Here is a 16,667-nt window from a genome sequence, read left to right as displayed (position 1 = left end):
GCCACCACACGGCTCGTCCTGCCTGCATCGTGCACTAAGATCTACGCTCTTCTAGCCGAGACAATAAGATCTACAGTACGGTCTTATAGCCGAGATTGCCCATCAAGACAGAGCCCTTGTACCAACTGCATCAACCAGTTGGACTCCATCGAGATGCTTCCAGCCGGTGTTAACGCTGGTTTAGTTGGCCTTGGGACAGCTCAGAGAGAAGTACTACGTATCTTGGAGCTGGTCTCATAGCACCGCATGAGAGTACGAGGTCGGAGGATCGTCGTCGATGGTATAAAGCCCGACCTCGCACCTCATTCGACCGCACCTGTCGTCGCTTGACGAGACCACACGCCATTGCATCTTGTATATTATCCTCCTCTTATCACGGCAGCGGGCGCTGGGCTTGATAAATATAGTAGATGATGAGGCCAAAGACGAGCGCGCGCCACCCGAGGAGCAGCGTCAGGATCACAAAGATGAGGAGCGTGACCTTCTCGACGGGTGCGCTGCGCATGCAGAGGATCGGGATCGCAGGCATGTTGACCGTGCCCTGCATGCCAATGGCCGCGCCAAAGCGGCTAAAGGGCGAGTCCGAGACGGGCGGCGCCGGCGCGTTGGTGCCCATGCTGTTGACGGTCGTGATGTTGCCGCCGGGCGCCCGCGTGCTGCCAAAGCGCGCTGAGCCATAGTTGGGCGGCTCTGAGCCTTGCTTCTTGATCTTGAGCACGCGCGGGTCGTTGTCCGCGACGATCTCGCCGTTGATGATGTGCACCATGCTCACTTCTCGGCAAAACGACGACTGCCTGCTTCGTCGGTGGTTGAAATCGGCAGATGCCGAATTGGAATGGTGCAACTGAGCACGACAGAGTAGTGGGCCGAATTGGAATGCGTGCGGCCTTTCTGAGCACGACAGAGTGGGCATGCGTAGCATCGACTCCAGTATAGGTTGGCGTTGGATGACGCACAAGACGAGCATCGACTCCAGTATAGGTTGGCGTTGGATGACGCACAAGACGACCGGCATCGTCTTGAACGCGGCAATGGCATGCGAAAGCCGCGTTGGCATGCCGAAAATACGTTGGTTTAGGACAATGTGCCACGTGGAAAGTCAAATCTAGGCCATTTCGGCACGTTGAAGTTTACAATTAGGACAGGCCCGCGATTTCCGAACAGATCTTTTGCACAAACTCTTGCATGTACGCGTGGCGCTCGTCCGCAATGCGCCGGCCCGCGTCCGTCTTCATCATGTCCTTGAGCTTGAAGAGTTTCTAGTGCCATTGTTCAGTTCGACATGGAGGTTCAGATTGCACACGACCACCTCATAAAAATGGTTGAGCGTCGCGCCGTCCTTATTCTTCATGTACGCCTCTTTGTCCATGCCGACGTTCGGGGGACTCTCGACATCGTAGAGTACGCGCTTCTTGTGGCCACCGTACGTCAAGCAGCGGGCAATACCAAGGGCGCCAATCGCATCCTACACACTTGGTGAAAAAAATGCTATCGAGCATCCTCTTCGTACCAAGCGGTCAGCATCTTGGACACACGCGAGCTCGGGGAACATCGCCTCGGCCTATATAGCGCCCCATTCGTTGCCTGCTACTACAAGGAAAGGGCAACGTACTCCACCCGCGAGCTCCTCCTTGAAGCCAACACCCTTGATGATCTTGAGCACGAAAGCGATCTTCTCGGCCTCCACGTTCTAGATCCCGACGCGTTCCGAGACATTCCATGGAAGCGCATTGCGTACCTGGGACTGGAGAAAGGCCAGCGCTCGCTCGCTCGTCTCGCTACCAGCGTACTTCCAATCGTCAATGTCGTGGAGGAGCGCCGCGAGCACGACGCAGTCCATGCGTGCGACCTTCTCTTCGGTCGCAATGCGTACGCTCATCCGCCACACGCGTTCAATGTGGTTCCAGTCGTGCGACGCGTCGTTGGACGAGAGAGCGCTGCGCACAAACTCGACGGTCTTGGCGATGAGCGGGTCGGACGTGGCCATGACCGGGCCAAAGCGTGCGCGCCATGCGTCGGCTGTGATCGTGCTGCCATTGGTTGCCATGGTACTGCGTGTCCTTGGTTTGAAAGCTGGTGCTAATAAGCGCGAGGCGAATTGAGTTGTGCAGACGCTTCAAGCACCTGCAAAAGCACTGGTCGTCCACAATGTGCGGGAAGGCGCGTGCCATGCAGTTGCCGCCATTTTGCACTTGCCGTTTTGCCACCATCTGGTGGAGTGACTAACATGGGCTGTCCTTTTATAGATTGTGCTCTTGAATATACTTGTAATGATTGGTTTTTACAGGTATATAGACTTGGTGCGGTGTATATACGTTAGTTTCCTTATGTCCTTGCTGGCAAGTGCAACCTCAGTGACAGCAAGTTTGTATGGTGCGTCGCACGGGCCAATCAAGGTCGCCGAATTCGGCGTCGGTCCTTCCAGCGCACAAGACGGACGATCGATGCTGCAAGCCCGCGAGAAGACCCGCGACCTCGTCACGCGCTGCTTTGTGAACGGCCTTGGCTACCGCGTCGCAGCGGTCTACGCACCCAACGTGGCCAACGTCATGCGGGCCAAGTGGACCGACCAGCACAACCCAGTGCTCTCGACGCAAGACACGCGCGAGTGGTCCGAGTACATGGCCGGTGCGACGATGCTGAGCGCCTTCTTCAAGGGCGAAGAGCGCGTCAAGATGAGCCTCAAGAATGCGTCGCACCACATTCAAGTCGAAGCCATGAGCGTCGGTGAGGTCCGTGGCTACACACGTCCGGACCCGACGGGCCCGACGGCGTACTCGGTGCTGGAAGTCGACAAGGTGCTGTACGGCGCCGCCAAGCCGTACAAGACGATCCTCTCGAGCATGGGCAGCGCGCAAGCGGATTGGCAAATGTACTACGACGTCTCGGAGCAGGTGCCGACGATCGTCAAGATCGAGTCGGGCGTCGGCGAGAACGACGAAGTCGCGTGCTGCGGTATCACGGTCCAAGAGCTGCCGCAGGTCGAGAAGCCGTCGCCGCTCCAGGACCGTCTCCGGCTCTTTGAGGCCCTCGATATGCTCGAAATGGTGCAGTCGGAAGGCATGCTCAGCGTGCTCAATGTGCTCTTCCCCGAAGTCGCCATTTCGGCGGACGACTGCAAGCGGATGCCCGTCGACTACTACTGCCGCTGCTCGAAGGAGCGTTTCGTCATGCGCCTCCACCAGCTGCCGGCGGACGACCTCAACGACCTCGTCTCGGAGGGCGGCGTGAGCATGTCGTGCAACTACTGCAACGCCGCGTACTTTGTCGACGCGAACCAGGTCCAAGCGATCGCGATTGAGAAAATGGCCAAGTAGAATAGTACCATAATTGATACAACGACCCACCTGTCGCTCCACCTCGATGAGATCTTCGCGCTGCTCGGTGTACCATGGCTCCGTCTAGAAAGAACGAGTGCTCGTCTAGCCTCTCGAGCTACGGCAGCAGTCTTGGTGAATGTCCATTCCTTTCCATACCCGAACGATTTTTGCGCACGATTATCAAGTTGATATTTCCGCAAAAAGATACGAAAAGGTTTCGTATCACACATTCGTGTACCGTGTATATCTTGAGGAGTCGCGCGTTGTAGTTGTGTGGCTCGCACATTCGAATGTCGTCCAAGGCCCGCGCATCGACCACGTCCAAGAAGACGGACAAGTCCTCGTCGGTACCGGCGGAGAAGGACGAGCGCAATGCGCGGCTGCGCTCCCACCTCGACGACCTCGACACGTACATGGAGAAGCTCTACGAAGAGGACATGGAGTCCAAGCTCGACGGCGTCACGCAGATCCTCAACCTCTCGGAGTTTGGCGCCAACATTGAGGTGCTCATCCAGAACGAAGCACTCATGGTATCGCAAAAGCTGGCCTTGTCTCCACGTCACCCTCTTGACATACTAGAGCCTTCTCTCGCGCGTCCTCAACGACGAGTACAAGAAATCGTACGACTTTTCGCTCAACATGATGCGCATCTTTTGGTGCTACTCGAACTTTCTCCAGCTGCACCCGATCCTGAGCAACTACCGCATTGGCGCGATTACGCTCAAGATCGTCGACTTTGAGGTCAAGCGCCACGAGCTCCGGCGCGAAGAAGAGCGCGCGCTCGAGCGGACGATCGCCGAGCAGCAGAAGGCGGGCATCGAAGCCGACGCGGTCGCCAAGCTCAAGGCCGAGAAGAAGAAGAACAAGAAGCGGCTCAAAAAGCAAGACCAGCTCCTGTACCTCGAGCTATCAACGGGTTGGTATGTACTAGTGGATATGTATATGTAGGTACGTCTGTCTCAGCGTGCTCTTCAACCTCGCCGAAGACATTCACACGGAGCGTAAAATGGTCAAGAAGAAGATGGTGCATTTTTTGGCCAAAATGCTCGACCGCGTGACTCCCGATTTGGTCATTCTCACAATCGGGTTTCTCAAGAAATTGAGGTACAAGTTGGCACGAAAATATGCATGCCGACGTTTTCGACTAGCGTTTTCGAGGAAAACAAGGAGACCATGATCGAGCTCCAAGTGCCGGAAAATCATCCGCTACGTCAAATGCAACCACGACAAGACGGCCCAGGTGCGATAGACTCTACCGCGCGAAATGATGCACCGATGAATAATGATGGGATGTAGATTGCGCTGAAACTCCTCTTTAACCTCTCGTGGGACGCCCGCGTGCGCGAGGCCATGGTCAAAAACAGCCTCGTCCCGAGTCTCGTCGAGCTGCTCAAGAAGCCGCCTTTCCGCGCGCTCACGCTGCGTCTCCTCTACCACCTCTCGATGGACGACCGGTGCAAGTCGATGTTCACGTACACGGAGGCGATCCCGATCGTGATGCAGCTCGTGATCAATTTTCCTCAAAACATCGTCGCCAAGGAGCTCATGGCGCTCGCTGTCAATCTGAGCATCAACGCGCGCAATGCCGAGATGATGACGCAAAGCAAGGGCCTCGAAGCGCTCGTCCAGCGCGTCCTTCGCACGCGGGACGTGCTGCTCATGAAGGTACATATTGCGGCCAAGAGTTAAGCGCTTGCGAGATTTTTTTGCCGCATTTTGACCTTGTGTTTCATTGTTTTTGCTAGTGCATTCGCAACATTTCCCAATGGTCGTATACGATCCAAGAAGAGCTCACGGCCGAGCGCAACTACAAGTACAAGGGGCTCTGGGCGCCGTTTGTGATGCCTCTTCTCGAGCTCGCGCAAGGCTCGGACAACCACGACCTCGTCGTTGAAATCCTTGGCACCTTGGGCAACATGACCCCGAATGACTTGCCGGCCAAGACAACATGGGACAAGCTCCTCACGCAGTCCGTCTCGGTGATTCCGTTCCTGAGCAAGCTGCTCGTGCGCGGCTTTTCTCAGGTAATACATTTCAATCGGTTGTGAAAACATTGTGGAAACATTGTCTATGGATAGGACGACGTCGTGCTGCAAGTCGTCATGTTTGTGAGCGCACTCATGCTCGAGCCCAAGTGCGCGCCGCTGATCACGTCGTCGCGCATCGTCCGGAGCTTCCACTTGATCTTTCAAGACAAACAAAACGACTGCGAGCTCACGCTGCAGCTGCTCTTTTGCTTTTACCGTATGCTCCGGCACCCCGAGACGCTGGATGACATTCTGTATGGCTGCAACATGCTCCCGGACCTGCTCCTTGCCGCCGACTCGGCCAATATCGAGGTATCAACCACATATCACGAGAGTATCGAAAACGAATGGCAATCGCATAGGTGCGCCGCATGTGCGATACGGTCCTCGACGTCATCATTGACCACGACATCCACGAAGGCGAAGTCGGCGAGTTTGGCCGCCAGATTCGCCGCCGCCGGTTCGAGATCCACAACGCAGAGTACCTCAGCATGCTCCACCACCACGACGCCCACGACGACGAGCACGGCTTGCACCTTGGCGACGATGACGATCACCTTCGCCACGACGACGACGACAACTACCGTCATCGTAAATAGTGTGGCTTTCAACCCACCGTGCATATTTCCTAGCCTTTTCTATACATCAAGCGCCACTCTATGTTTGTGTTGGTAGCAACATCATCGGCCATGAAGGCTTGGCACGCGAGTATCCGTCCGTGTGATGGCTGCGTCCGAAATATGCGACATGACACCAAGGGGTAGGGTATTCGCGGTTGCGACAAAAGAGAGTGTGGGACGTTGTTGCGGACTCGGCAGCATTGTTTATGCGAACGCGACGGGGTCCGAGAGGATTGAGATCGTGGTTGGAGGCACGGCGTCGTGAAGGACTTGCCACATGGCGCGCGTCGATGCCGTTGGCGTGTGCTTTCCCGAGTAGTCGAGGGCGTCGACATGCCACATGCCAAGGCCGCCGAGGTCCGCGGCGAGGGCAAACTTGGCCTGGAGGCTCTCGGGGTCGTCGTACCACGTTTGAACCACTCCACCTGTCGCGTTGCGATGGACAAAGTACGGCGTCGCCGTAACGTTGTCCCAGCGGCGCTTCGTGGTATGGAGCTGCGCCATGACGTCGCGGTAGTCGAGCTGAGAACCGGCCGCGTCGCTGCAGGGTGCGCCTCGAAACGGTACCTAGCGCGTCATTTCAAGCGCAACACACAGATCGATGTGTACCATCGAGAGCGAGCAGAGGTCTGCGATCGGGTCGTAGTGGCGGCACGGGTACTGGTAGGCGTACCAGGGCAGCCCGAGGAGGAGCTTGGCCTTGGGCACCTTGGCACCGTAGACGTAGTCGTCAAGGCCGCGCTGGACTTGCGCGATCGGACTGTTGGCACCGGCGAGGCAATGGTCGTAGAGCTGGCTGCGCATGTCGTACTACGTGGAGATGCATCGCTTGCTTGGACGATGAGAGATCATCGCGATACCGCCATGACAAATACATAGTCGGCGGCGGCGGCGAGGCCCGCATAGTCGTAGTAGCGCTGGTCGATGCCACTCGGCGACCACGCAACGTCAAACGTGATCTGGTTCACGGCTGGATGAGAGGACGGGACGGAGAGGAGGAAGGACCTGGGCGTGGCGCGTGAACGCGTGCGCCTGCAACTCGACGCGCAGCTCTTGCAGTAGCAGCGTCAAGCAGGCGGCGTGGTCGTGGCGTGTGATTGCAGCTTCTGTGTCGACGTTGACGCCGTCGGCGTAGTTGGTCACGATGGCCGTGTACGTGGCGTGCACCCACGCCTCGCGCGCACTCGCATTGCAGAGCTGGTCGACGTGCTCGAAGTTGTGCAGCACGACGATCTTGACGCGATGGGCGTGCGCGTGGCAGAGCAAGCCTTTATCGAGGTTCCACGCGATCGTCGTCAGCACCGAGTAGTCGTAGTAGCGCCAGTTGTCGCTCGCAGCCGGCGAGAACGCAAACACCTCAAAGCGGCGGCCGGATGCGACCGGCAAGCACAGCGACGCCTCTGCGCAGGGGCACGCCGCCAAGCTCGCTTGCTCCAGCGCGTTCCACGCCGCCATGGCCGAGACGGCAAGAAGGCTCCACAAGACCACGAGGACCGTCCTGCCCATCGCCGATGTCGGTGCCCGAATGTATCCGGACGAATGTGCGGTATCCTTCAGAGGCGAAAGACGACTAACTAAACAAGTTCAACAAATCCCATCGGCAAGCAAGTCGACACACAAAACGACTAAGGCTAGCTGCACGCAACACTAATGACGTGGCAGTCCGAAAGGCAAAATCGCCAAGGAGCCGTCGAGCACGCCCACTGCGACGAAACGAAGTCTTGCGCTCGCTCCTAATAGCGACCAGGATATGCTTTTCTATCGAGACCCGGCGAAATGCCTTTGCGCATTTAGGTTTATAGCCGTTTAACTCGTCTGGGTGTAGGTGAGGACAATCACTTGGTCTGGTGCGCTGTAAAATCACTGCGTCGAGAGCACAAATCGTCAGGTCAGAGGTCGCTAATTACTCTAGAACGTCACAGTGCTATTGCGTAGTATACATCGATTTACATTGTCGGTACTGTACGATGGCTGCATTGGTCTTGCCATCGGCGCTTGTTTCCACACGAAGCTACGGCTGGGCTGCGGCGGGTCAAGGTACATGTACATCGGGCAGTGGCAAGATGCTGTCGCCAGGAGCACGATCTGCAGGAAATGCATGCGCAGGGAGACCCACCGTTGATGAGCGCGTGGGTGGGCGTCTCACTCGGCGCAACGACGCCGGCTTCCACAATACCACTCGCCAGCCAGCGGCTCCGGCTCGTACATGGCCGTGACGCTGCCACGCAAAACCTGCAGGCGCCGGTACTTGAGCTGAACCTAGGCAGACGGTGGATGCTTGCGGCCCTGGCAGCTGGCCGAACGAATCATGCGACCTCTTGTTGAGGATTGCAGCGAGTAGGTACAGGGGGTGTCTTTTACCTTGGACAAGGCTACTTGTTTTAAGGCCTCGGTCTCCAACGGGAAGAAGAGAACCGGTGCTTGGCGTCGTCCGTGTGTGCCACAACGACGAGCTCCCAACGACCCGACGACGCAGGCGATGCAAGAGCCCCCAAATGGCGCTTTGTTTATGACGACAAGGCGAAGACACTACCACGTCGCCAAGGCCCTACAATTGTACCCGTCTCGGGCACTGTAGGGAACGAGACGACCAATTCACAAGGTTTTGTGAAGGTTGTTTCTCTTTCTGTTCATTGCGATAGATGTATTTTCACAGCACCTCAACACCATAAGTAGTGTCCTCAACACCATGATGGGCAGTAGTGTCGAGGGGTTGTCTCCTCCAAAGCAGGAATGTACTACATGATGGAGCAACAAGTCCGTGGCGCGATCCTGCCGTGGTCGTAGCAGCTTGAGGCAATGAGGTGCCCTCTCGCGAGCCAACAACACAAAGATCAACATGACAGCTTACATTCAAGTTACGTTGGTGAAGTACGTATGGGCGATGGCGAAGAGTGGGCGAAGGGCGCGGCCCTACTCTTGCTGCGACGGAGCGCCGAGCGTAATGCCTTCGGATTCATCGACCGGCGGACCCGGGATCTGGAACGGAAAGTCGACGTCGATCTCGCGGCGAAGGTCAGCGAGTGGTCCAAGGGCCTCTACGACAACACGAGGAAATAAGACGTTGTACGGTGTAGTGATCTGTACTACCGCGAAAGTCTGGGGACTGGAGCTCGCCGTAGATCTCGAGGGCGTCGGCCATGGTAAACTTCATGTTGTGACGCATTGCCTTGTCAAATGCTTCCTCGTCGTCGAGGAAGTTGGACGTAAGGTCCGGCGCCGGAAACCACGCCGAGGGTTTCGCGTCTGACGACGAGTCGATACGGTCCATGTCAGGTCGTGTTGCAGTACTAGTATGGTCGCCAACCTCGCGAGACGTAGCTGCTTCAGAAGCCGCTGGCACCGCTTGCGCCTACAACATGTACACAGGATCGACGTCGGTATGGCTTGCTCTTGTCGCACCGCCGCCGGGGCGGGTGTCGAGGACGTCGTCGCGTTCGCGGCCTTGGCCGGGGAGGACATTGGCTCGCTCGATGCATCTTGCGCGGCTGCGCTGCGCGGATGCTCCGTCTTCTGCGAGCTTGAAGTCATTGCCCTGGCGCAGAGCAGATGCATGCATGCATGTGTACCTTGGCGTCGTTGACCATGTTGCGGCGGCTTTGGCAATTGATCACTGCGAGATTTCAAGTATTTTGTATATTGTTTCAAAATTGACCAATCAGACGGAAAACCGAGCACAATTTAAGCCAATCAAATGATGCGTCAGACTTGGGCAGCCAAGCACAATTTAAGCCAATCAAATGATGCGTCGGACTTGGGCAGCTCGTACGATGCCACGCGAAATCGGGACAGTGACCGCAGCCCGTACCGTGCGTGCTCACGCTCTCGTACTATTTCCTCGCTGGTCGATGGCGACCGGCGACATACATGGCTTGGCTTGGCCAACGAGGTGAGTGGCGCGTCGACGGTACCGGTATACGGACAAGAAAGGTCGCACTTGATACTTTGATAGATGAAAACACACATACTATTCCTCGTCGTTAATCCAAGACGCAGCACTCGTCGTTCATTCCATCTGAACGCGCTGCGTCATCTCCACGTCGCTCAGGCATCTTTCCTCCGAATGTAGCCGCTCGAGCAAAACGACGGCTTGCACACAAAGTGGCGGCCCACCGTGCGGAACGAGCCCTTCTTCAGGAGGAGGTACCCGACGGTCGCAAAGCCAACGATCGCGGCGATCGCGCCGTCACGGACGCGCCGCGCCAAGTCCTCGGCGTTGTGCAGCGAGAGCGAGACGCCCACCACCATGAGCGCGACGACCGCCATTTCCATGAGGAGGTGGAAAAACTGTGCTGCTGCTGCATCGTAAACGGCGAGTCGGCGCGGCGGTCGACCGCGTAGTTGCCCACAAAGAGGTCCATCGCATCCTGCCGAATGCCGTCCGAAAAGTTGTTGAGGTAGTAGCGCGTGACCGAGTTGACGCCGTCCTGGATCGCACCGGCCAGCGTCCGCTTGCCCGTGCGCGTGAAGTCCGTCTTGAGCGCGCCTGTGCCCGCGTACATGACCGAGACCGCGTCCGCGTTGTCGGCCCATGCGTTCTTAAACTGGAGCTCAAAGGCCTCAAAGGGCGAGTCGAGCCAGTTGGTAATATTTGCCGTGTTGACGCCGAGCGCTTGGAGCATCGCGCGGCGGCCAATGAGGCTCATGACCACGTTCGTGCGGTCGAGGTTGTCCATGCAGTTGACGCGGAAAACACCCTTCTGCTTCTTGAGCACACGGCCGTCGCGGTCGGCTTCAAACCAATCGTACTTGGAGAAGCAGTCGTTGACCTGGTCCATGAGCTTCGAGAGGTTGCCCCACTGCATCTTGCGGCACTCGTGGTGAAAGTCAAACCACACGTACGTAATCGGCTCGGCAAACAAACTCGGCTTGGGCGAGAGCGCGGCTGGCGGCGACACCGTCTCGACCGACGGCGTCGACCGGCGGAAGCGCAGCCGCGGCGACGGCGGAATGAGACCACCCGACTCACCGAGAAAGCTGCCCGAGCGATCGCTTCGCTCGAGCGGCTTGTCGTCGTCGAGGGACGAGCTCGCCGTCTGCAACGGCGACGGCGCCGAGCCGTCCGCCGACTGCGCATTGTACTTTTTCGCGTACTTTTGATACGCGGTGCCGAGCTGCGCTTGGTCGCGGACCGTCGCGCTCTTGCCCGCCTTGTCAATGAGGTTCACGACCGTAATGTGCCCGTACTTGGCAATGATCTGGTCAAAGTGCGCGCGAAACGCGAGCTCGTTCCAGTCGACGATCGACTCGGACGAGCTAAAGGCGTAGCGCGTCCGGGGCATGTACTTGAGCGTCACCATTTGGTCCCAGTAGAGCGGGATCGAGCCGCGGATCTGCACGTACGAGCAAATGCCACCGTCCGGCTTGCGCATGAGCACCTCCGTCTCGGCAAAGTTGGCCGTGTGGCCGTCCTTGTCGACGCCGCGGACGTTGAAGCGCGTGCCGATGCGGCGCCAGCTGCGGCGCGTGAAGAAGAAGAAGTCAAACGGTGGCACGTCCGCGCTCACCTTGACGTTGGGCATGACCTTGACGTAGCCGTTGATGACCGGGACGATCCACTTTTCGAGCTTGAGCTTGGAGCGGAAGAAGGGCTCGAGGACCGGCTTGTTCCAGAAGAAGCCTTCGTCGGCGCGCAAATGCATCGGCAGCTTGAGCCCCGAAGTGCCAAACCGGCGCTGCGCCGAGAGCGTCAAGTGGTACTCGAACGAGTAGTAGAAGAGCTGCGACTTGCCCATCGTCGAGAGCATGTTGAGGTACACGGCCTCGTCGTGCTTCTCCTGCTTCGTCGCCGTCGACATGAACTGGCGGTGCAGGGTTTCCGAGACCGGGATGAACTCGAGCTCCGTCATCTGGTACAGCACCTCGCCGCCTGGGCCCTTGCCGACGACGCGGCTCTTCTTCATGAAGGCCATGTGCGGCCCCGAGAGGAGGCTGTAGACACCATAGATAGCGTCCACGGGAATCGGCGGCGAGTCGTTGTCGTCCGGCACGCGCGCGACTTCGTCAAGGTCGACGATGCCTTGGTACGGCGCCGAGGTCGGCGCGGCGCCCTTGGCGGCCGAGAGGGGCGCTTCCGACGACGCGGGGCGCATGACGGGGATGCTGACCTTGAGCCATGACGACTCGCCCTTGCGGCAATCCTCGATGAGGAGCTGGTTCGCCTTGCAGTGGACGCGGAAGAGGCTCATCGTGGCCTCTGCTTGCTCGCGACGCAGCACAAATAAGAATAAGCCCCACCGTTGGGTCGTTACTTTTTCAATTGCCACCCCCTCCCCTTTGAAAAGGTCCTTGAACATGTACCATTTATATACAAATACCACAAGGACCTACCAAAACGATGGGTTTTCAGTACCCAAGAAAAATCCGTGGAAACGTCAGCACGCAGGGACAGGCTAAAGCGCGTTTAAACAGAAAACCAAGCTGGACTGTCCGTGGGAGTCGAGACGGTGGTTGATGCGGAAGCGCGTCCGTATGACAGATATCAATTCGACCCCTCCAGGGCACGCCATGGCCTCGTCGGGGCCTCCTCCACGGCGACTGTACCTGTATTTGCTAGTCAGCCCCAGCGTGGGTGTTAAAACGGACTTCTGGTCGGAGACGTAGAGGTCGATCGGTTGCGCTCGGTGTCGTGGGCTGTAATGGGCAGGTCATGCAGAAGGGTACATAAATTCAATTTATGTACCCTTGGTCATGCATGGTCTGGCTTGACCGTCGCGTGTTATCACCTCCGGTATAATACATCCTAGCCTACATGAATGCAGTTGTTGGAGTCGTCGTTGCGTCAAGCGTTTAACCCGTTGCGTCAGTGGCCGACCGCTGCAATTGAATTCAGCATCGTGCCACTTCGTGTCTGTGCACCGGACCCGGTGTACGTGGCAAACACCAACACGCGTGCAACATTGGTCACGCGTTTAAACGCGTTCAACATGATCATGGGTTTTAGTCACTGACGTAACGTGGTCGGTAACAGGCGGCGACTTCGCGGCCGTGCAAGCCGTCGGCCCGCGCGCCGACCGCCGAGCCTTCCTGCTGGCGACGAGGCCAGGCAGTAGCCGACCACATGGATGCCCTAGGATCGTGACTCGCTACAAGTATCGTCATCACCCGCGACGATATGCGCCTGCCAGCGTCATCCTCGACATGGATGACTGGCATGCAAGCACGTGTAGCCCATCTCATGGCCATGACACGCATGACGCGTGCTTGGCCTCACCGACCGTGCCATCAGCCGCATCGCGCATACGAAGCCATGACGCGTCTGCTTGGGAAGGTCATCATCGGAGAGTAGTATCGTGTTGTGGGTATATACGGTGGACACTAGACGGGCTGGCCGGCGAGGCGGAGGCGCTTCTGGACGAGGAGCACGGCCATGCCCCAGAGGAGGACGGTCCAGACCATCCACAGCAGCGGGAAGAGGAGCGAGTCCATGAGGCCTTTCCGGTCCTGGACGCAGTCGGGGTTCAAGATGATTTTGCCGCCCACTTCAATGCTGCCGCAGTCGGGCGCGAGCGCGTCTTTGAGCGCGCCGAGGAGGATGGGCGACGGCACGTCCCCAAACACGTGGATCAGCAGCGTGTTGACGGCGACGGCGAGCGCCGGCGCGACGGCGAGACACTGAGGAGCACTGCGATCGCCGTGCACGACGTCGTGCCAAAGAGGAAGACGAGCGCGATCCCAAAGAGCACGAGGAACCAGAGCTTGGACGGGAGCGACGCCCACGCGATGAGCGAGAGGCACGTGCCCGCGACCATGAAGAGGAACATTTGCCGCAGCGCCATGTACTGCCGCATGGCCACGTTCGCGCCAAGGTTGCGGCACGTGTAGTCGAGGATGAGGCCGCCCACCGGCGTCCCAATCGTTCCCGCCAGCACTAATCGCATGAAAAAAGATACATCAAAGTGTAGTAGACAGGAAGAAGCACGTACCGACGACGGAGCCAAAGACGACGGACGCGTGCGTCTCCTTCTCAAAGAGTCCGAGCCCGATGAGGAACATGGGGCCAAAGACACTCAGGCCCGCGAGCGAGAAGGTGAACGCAGCCGATCCGAGCACGACGAGCACGAAGACCGCGTTGTTGCTCACGGCGAACGCTTCGTGGAAAAAGTTGGCCGGCGCTTCGAGCGTCAACGTGGAGGAGGGCGCACTATTCGCGTCAGCATCGAGTGAGGTCGACGGCGACGTCTTGGCTTTGATTAACCGGCTGTGGTCTTCGAGGTCGTCGACGTGGGAGGAAGCGTCGTGCGTGATCGTCGCCTCGTCGTCGTCTTCGTCGGACGGCCGGTGTACCTGGTGATTGCCCGGACGGTCGTACTTGGCGGGAATGCAGCAGAGCGCAATGAGCGCGAGTGGCGCCATGAGGAAGGCCTCGACGTAGAACGCCCAGCCCCACCCGAGGTTCGAGTCGGCAAAGAGCGCACCGTACTCGTACCCGACGGCGGTCCCGACCTACGCAATGGCCTCGCATGGGATCCATTCACGAGGGGCAAACAACCGTACCGAAATGCAGGCGAAGAAGACGCCGAGCCAGAGCGTCCGGGTGGCGGGCGGCGCGTAGTCGTCGATGAAGGGCGGCGCAATGCATTGGAAGCTCGACTCGCCAATGCCACTGAGGATACGCCCGGCGAGGAGCACGTAAAAGCTGTTGGTTTGCTTGGCGGCGCCGCAGACGAGGACGGCGACGCACCACACGAGGAGGCCGACGCCGACGAGGCGGAAGGGCTTCATAAAGATCGAGAGATAGCCAAAGAGGAGGATGAAGCCGGCGTAGCTCGCGATGAAGGACGAGGCGAGGAGGCCGAGGTAGAAGCTCTCTTGGCCGACCGTGATGTTCATCGTGGCCTTGATAAAGTACTGGAACTGCGTCGGCGCGCCGGGAATGATCCCGCGGTCCACGTAGTTGAGCAGGTTGATGAGGCAGAAGAGGAAGAAGATCCACGTCGTCGTCACGCTCGACGGCCGCGCGGCCTCGACGACCTTGACCATTGCCATCAACTGGGGTGTTTCTTCGACTGTTGTTTACGGAAAAAAACAACGTGCGTGCGTACCTGCAATGTATAAAACACACAACAAATATGTTTAAAAACGTTTTAATCACGTCCGAACAAGTGCAAGATCGGCGAGATGGGCGGGCAAGGTATGCATCTGTCATTCTGTACACTATTCACCTGTCCATAGTCCATCGATCGATTAGTGCGGTTATGTGAGCGCTAACGTTATGGGCGAATGCAGTGCGACGAGACACCGCCCTTGCGACCCCTGCAGCATGGATGCTGGGTGCGTGCGACCATGGCGGCAGGTGGCACCAACCTCAACCGCGTTCGGGCATTGAGTTCGAATAGCTTCGCTGGCCCGCGACCTCTGGCATGAATGCGATACTAAAAGCTGCATTGACATGTGCACTGTACTCTGTAGTAGATGCGAGAGCACTTAGTCGCACAAGAGCGACCGGGCTTGTTGTGCCAGGCCTTGGAGCTCAGCGCAGGCGGCGCGGCGCGTTTGAGCAATGTCGTCGGCGCGCAAGACGCCATGCAACGTCCGTGCGAGCACGCCTGCGACGGCCATGTCGACGCTGGTGTCCAAGCGCCGATGGGCGCGGAAAAGCGCGTGGCGCAGGCCCGCACTGGCCTTGCGCCGCGTGGGCGCATACGTTGCCAGCACATGGGCGGCGCGAGCTTGTAGCATTTGCGCAGCCGCGGCGCGGGCCTCCAATTTAGCGTCGGCGTGGTGGCGACATAGCCGCAAGCGACTTGTCGATGTCACTTGGCGTAGGCAACAGCGCGCGGCATGCTGCACGGCCACGCGTTGCTGTGCGACGGCGCCGACTCGCGCCAAGGCGCGGGCCGCATCGCGCTGGCGGTGGGCGTAGAGGTGGCGCTTGGCATGGGCGCCCCACGCCGTCCAGAAACGCGTCTTGGCGGCGGTGAATTGGTCTGCGTGCACGAGACGCTGGCGGTCGAGCTGGGCGTTGACGTCGCGCGGCGGGACCTTTTCTTTGACAAGGTCATGGAGCGAGGTCAGCGCGGCGTAGCGCAGCGTCCACGCGGCCGAGACAAGGGCCTCGATCGACGCCGACGTGTCCAGAAACCACTTGCGCAGCGCGTGCAGCGCCAGAAGCACATCGCCACCCTTCAGAAGCGTCCGTGTCGGCAGCGCAAGCACCTTCTCCACCACGAGCTGCGTCGTGTCGGAAGCCGTGAGGAGGCGCTCGGACGCCTCGTAGAGCGCCCAGAGCTCGGCCGTTGCGTCTGGCGACGACGATGACGTGATCCACCGCGCTTTCATGGCTGGCGACGCGTTCTGAAGCAGCAGGGTCAGCGTGCGCATGCTGGCAGAGAGGCCGCCAGGGCACGCGTGGTCGAAGAACGCGTCGTCGGTGGGAAAGGTCCCGTCCATGTCGAGCGGATGGGCGCAGGTATAGCGCGGCGGATACGTGCGTCGAAATTCGTGCAGCGCTGCGAACCGCGCGTCGGCGACCGCAGTTGCGACCGCCTCGTGGGATACTGCGTCGAGTGCATTCGGCATCGAGAGAGAGTATCGGAAGAGCGACACTTTGGACGATGCGCGCTTCATTTTGGCCTCGCGCTGCAGTCGCATCTGGCCTTCCTTGGTCTGCACCAGCGCATGGTGCGTCGTCACGGCAACCTCCTGGCCGCGCAAGATGGCGGCCGACTCGATGCGTCGCCGCCGCACCTCGGCCGCAT

General features: G+C 58.8%; 10 protein-coding genes across 10 annotated transcripts in view; 2 read left to right on the top strand and 8 right to left on the bottom strand.

Moving 5' to 3' along the window:
* Window positions 1-340: 340 nt before the first annotated feature.
* Window positions 341-766, bottom strand: SPRG_11317 (hypothetical protein; the record flags this gene model as incomplete). The annotated part of the gene is made up of 1 exon (XM_012351499.1): window positions 341-766. The coding sequence occupies one exon, from the start codon at window positions 764-766 to the stop codon at window positions 374-376; it is 393 nt and encodes a 130-aa protein (XP_012206889.1). The 3' UTR covers window positions 341-373.
* A 286-nt stretch (window positions 767-1,052) lies between these two features.
* SPRG_11316 (hypothetical protein) lies at window positions 1,053-2,116 on the bottom strand. Its single transcript, XM_012351498.1, has 5 exons — window positions 1,739-2,116; window positions 1,613-1,690; window positions 1,511-1,561; window positions 1,310-1,465; window positions 1,053-1,259 (listed from the first exon to the last, which is right to left on the bottom strand). Exons 1-5 carry the CDS (start codon window positions 2,045-2,047, stop codon window positions 1,137-1,139), a joined length of 717 nt encoding a protein of 238 aa, XP_012206888.1. The 5' UTR covers window positions 2,048-2,116; the 3' UTR covers window positions 1,053-1,136.
* Window positions 2,117-2,358: 242 nt separating this feature from the next.
* Window positions 2,359-3,358, top strand: SPRG_11315 (hypothetical protein). Its single transcript, XM_012351497.1, has one exon. It carries the CDS (start codon window positions 2,445-2,447, stop codon window positions 3,315-3,317), a length of 873 nt encoding a protein of 290 aa, XP_012206887.1. The 5' UTR covers window positions 2,359-2,444; the 3' UTR covers window positions 3,318-3,358.
* Window positions 3,359-3,610: 252 nt separating this feature from the next.
* SPRG_11314 (hypothetical protein) lies at window positions 3,611-5,946 on the top strand (the record flags this gene model as incomplete). The annotated part of the gene is made up of 9 exons (XM_012351496.1): window positions 3,611-3,850; window positions 3,900-4,216; window positions 4,269-4,424; window positions 4,469-4,508; window positions 4,552-4,560; window positions 4,617-4,985; window positions 5,066-5,344; window positions 5,399-5,659; window positions 5,710-5,946. The coding sequence occupies 9 exons, from the start codon at window positions 3,611-3,613 to the stop codon at window positions 5,944-5,946; spliced, it is 1,908 nt and encodes a 635-aa protein (XP_012206886.1).
* Window positions 5,947-6,125: 179 nt separating this feature from the next.
* SPRG_11313 (hypothetical protein) lies at window positions 6,126-7,495 on the bottom strand. The gene is made up of 4 exons (XM_012351495.1): window positions 6,973-7,495; window positions 6,828-6,926; window positions 6,577-6,777; window positions 6,126-6,534 (listed from the first exon to the last, which is right to left on the bottom strand). The coding sequence occupies exons 1-4, from the start codon at window positions 7,471-7,473 to the stop codon at window positions 6,172-6,174; spliced, it is 1,164 nt and encodes a 387-aa protein (XP_012206885.1). The 5' UTR covers window positions 7,474-7,495; the 3' UTR covers window positions 6,126-6,171.
* A 1,385-nt stretch (window positions 7,496-8,880) lies between these two features.
* On the bottom strand, window positions 8,881-9,238 carry SPRG_11312 (hypothetical protein; the record flags this gene model as incomplete). Its single annotated transcript, XM_012351494.1, has 2 exons — window positions 8,881-9,005; window positions 9,058-9,238. The coding sequence occupies 2 exons, from the start codon at window positions 9,236-9,238 to the stop codon at window positions 8,881-8,883; spliced, it is 306 nt and encodes a 101-aa protein (XP_012206884.1).
* Window positions 9,239-9,257: 19 nt separating this feature from the next.
* Window positions 9,258-9,429, bottom strand: SPRG_11311 (hypothetical protein; the record flags this gene model as incomplete). The annotated part of the gene is made up of 2 exons (XM_012351493.1): window positions 9,258-9,288; window positions 9,311-9,429. 2 exons carry the CDS (start codon window positions 9,427-9,429, stop codon window positions 9,258-9,260), a joined length of 150 nt encoding a protein of 49 aa, XP_012206883.1.
* A 582-nt stretch (window positions 9,430-10,011) lies between these two features.
* SPRG_11310 (hypothetical protein) lies at window positions 10,012-12,155 on the bottom strand (the record flags this gene model as incomplete). Its single annotated transcript, XM_012351492.1, has 2 exons — window positions 10,012-10,254; window positions 10,302-12,155. The coding sequence occupies 2 exons, from the start codon at window positions 12,153-12,155 to the stop codon at window positions 10,012-10,014; spliced, it is 2,097 nt and encodes a 698-aa protein (XP_012206882.1).
* Window positions 12,156-13,244: 1,089 nt separating this feature from the next.
* Window positions 13,245-14,949, bottom strand: SPRG_11309 (hypothetical protein; the record flags this gene model as incomplete). Its single annotated transcript, XM_012351491.1, has 3 exons — window positions 13,245-13,837; window positions 13,893-14,412; window positions 14,464-14,949. The coding sequence occupies 3 exons, from the start codon at window positions 14,947-14,949 to the stop codon at window positions 13,533-13,535; spliced, it is 1,311 nt and encodes a 436-aa protein (XP_012206881.1). The 3' UTR covers window positions 13,245-13,532.
* Window positions 14,950-15,393: 444 nt separating this feature from the next.
* Window positions 15,394-16,667, bottom strand: part of SPRG_22280 (hypothetical protein) — a gene marked incomplete at both ends in the record, with an annotated part of 3,190 nt that continues 1,916 nt past the window's right edge. Inside the window, one exon of the mRNA XM_012351551.1 lies at window positions 15,394-16,656. Coding sequence (XP_012206941.1) covers window positions 15,394-16,656 — 1,263 coding nt within the window. The remainder of the gene's footprint in view (window positions 16,657-16,667) is intronic.

Source organism: Saprolegnia parasitica (assembly GCF_000151545.1).
Source record: "Saprolegnia parasitica CBS 223.65 unplaced genomic scaffold supercont2.81, whole genome shotgun sequence".
NCBI lineage: Eukaryota > Oomycota > Saprolegniomycetes > Saprolegniales > Saprolegniaceae > Saprolegnia > Saprolegnia parasitica.
Note: the sequence above shows the minus strand (reverse complement) of the source record. Positions and strands in the feature narration are given on the sequence as shown.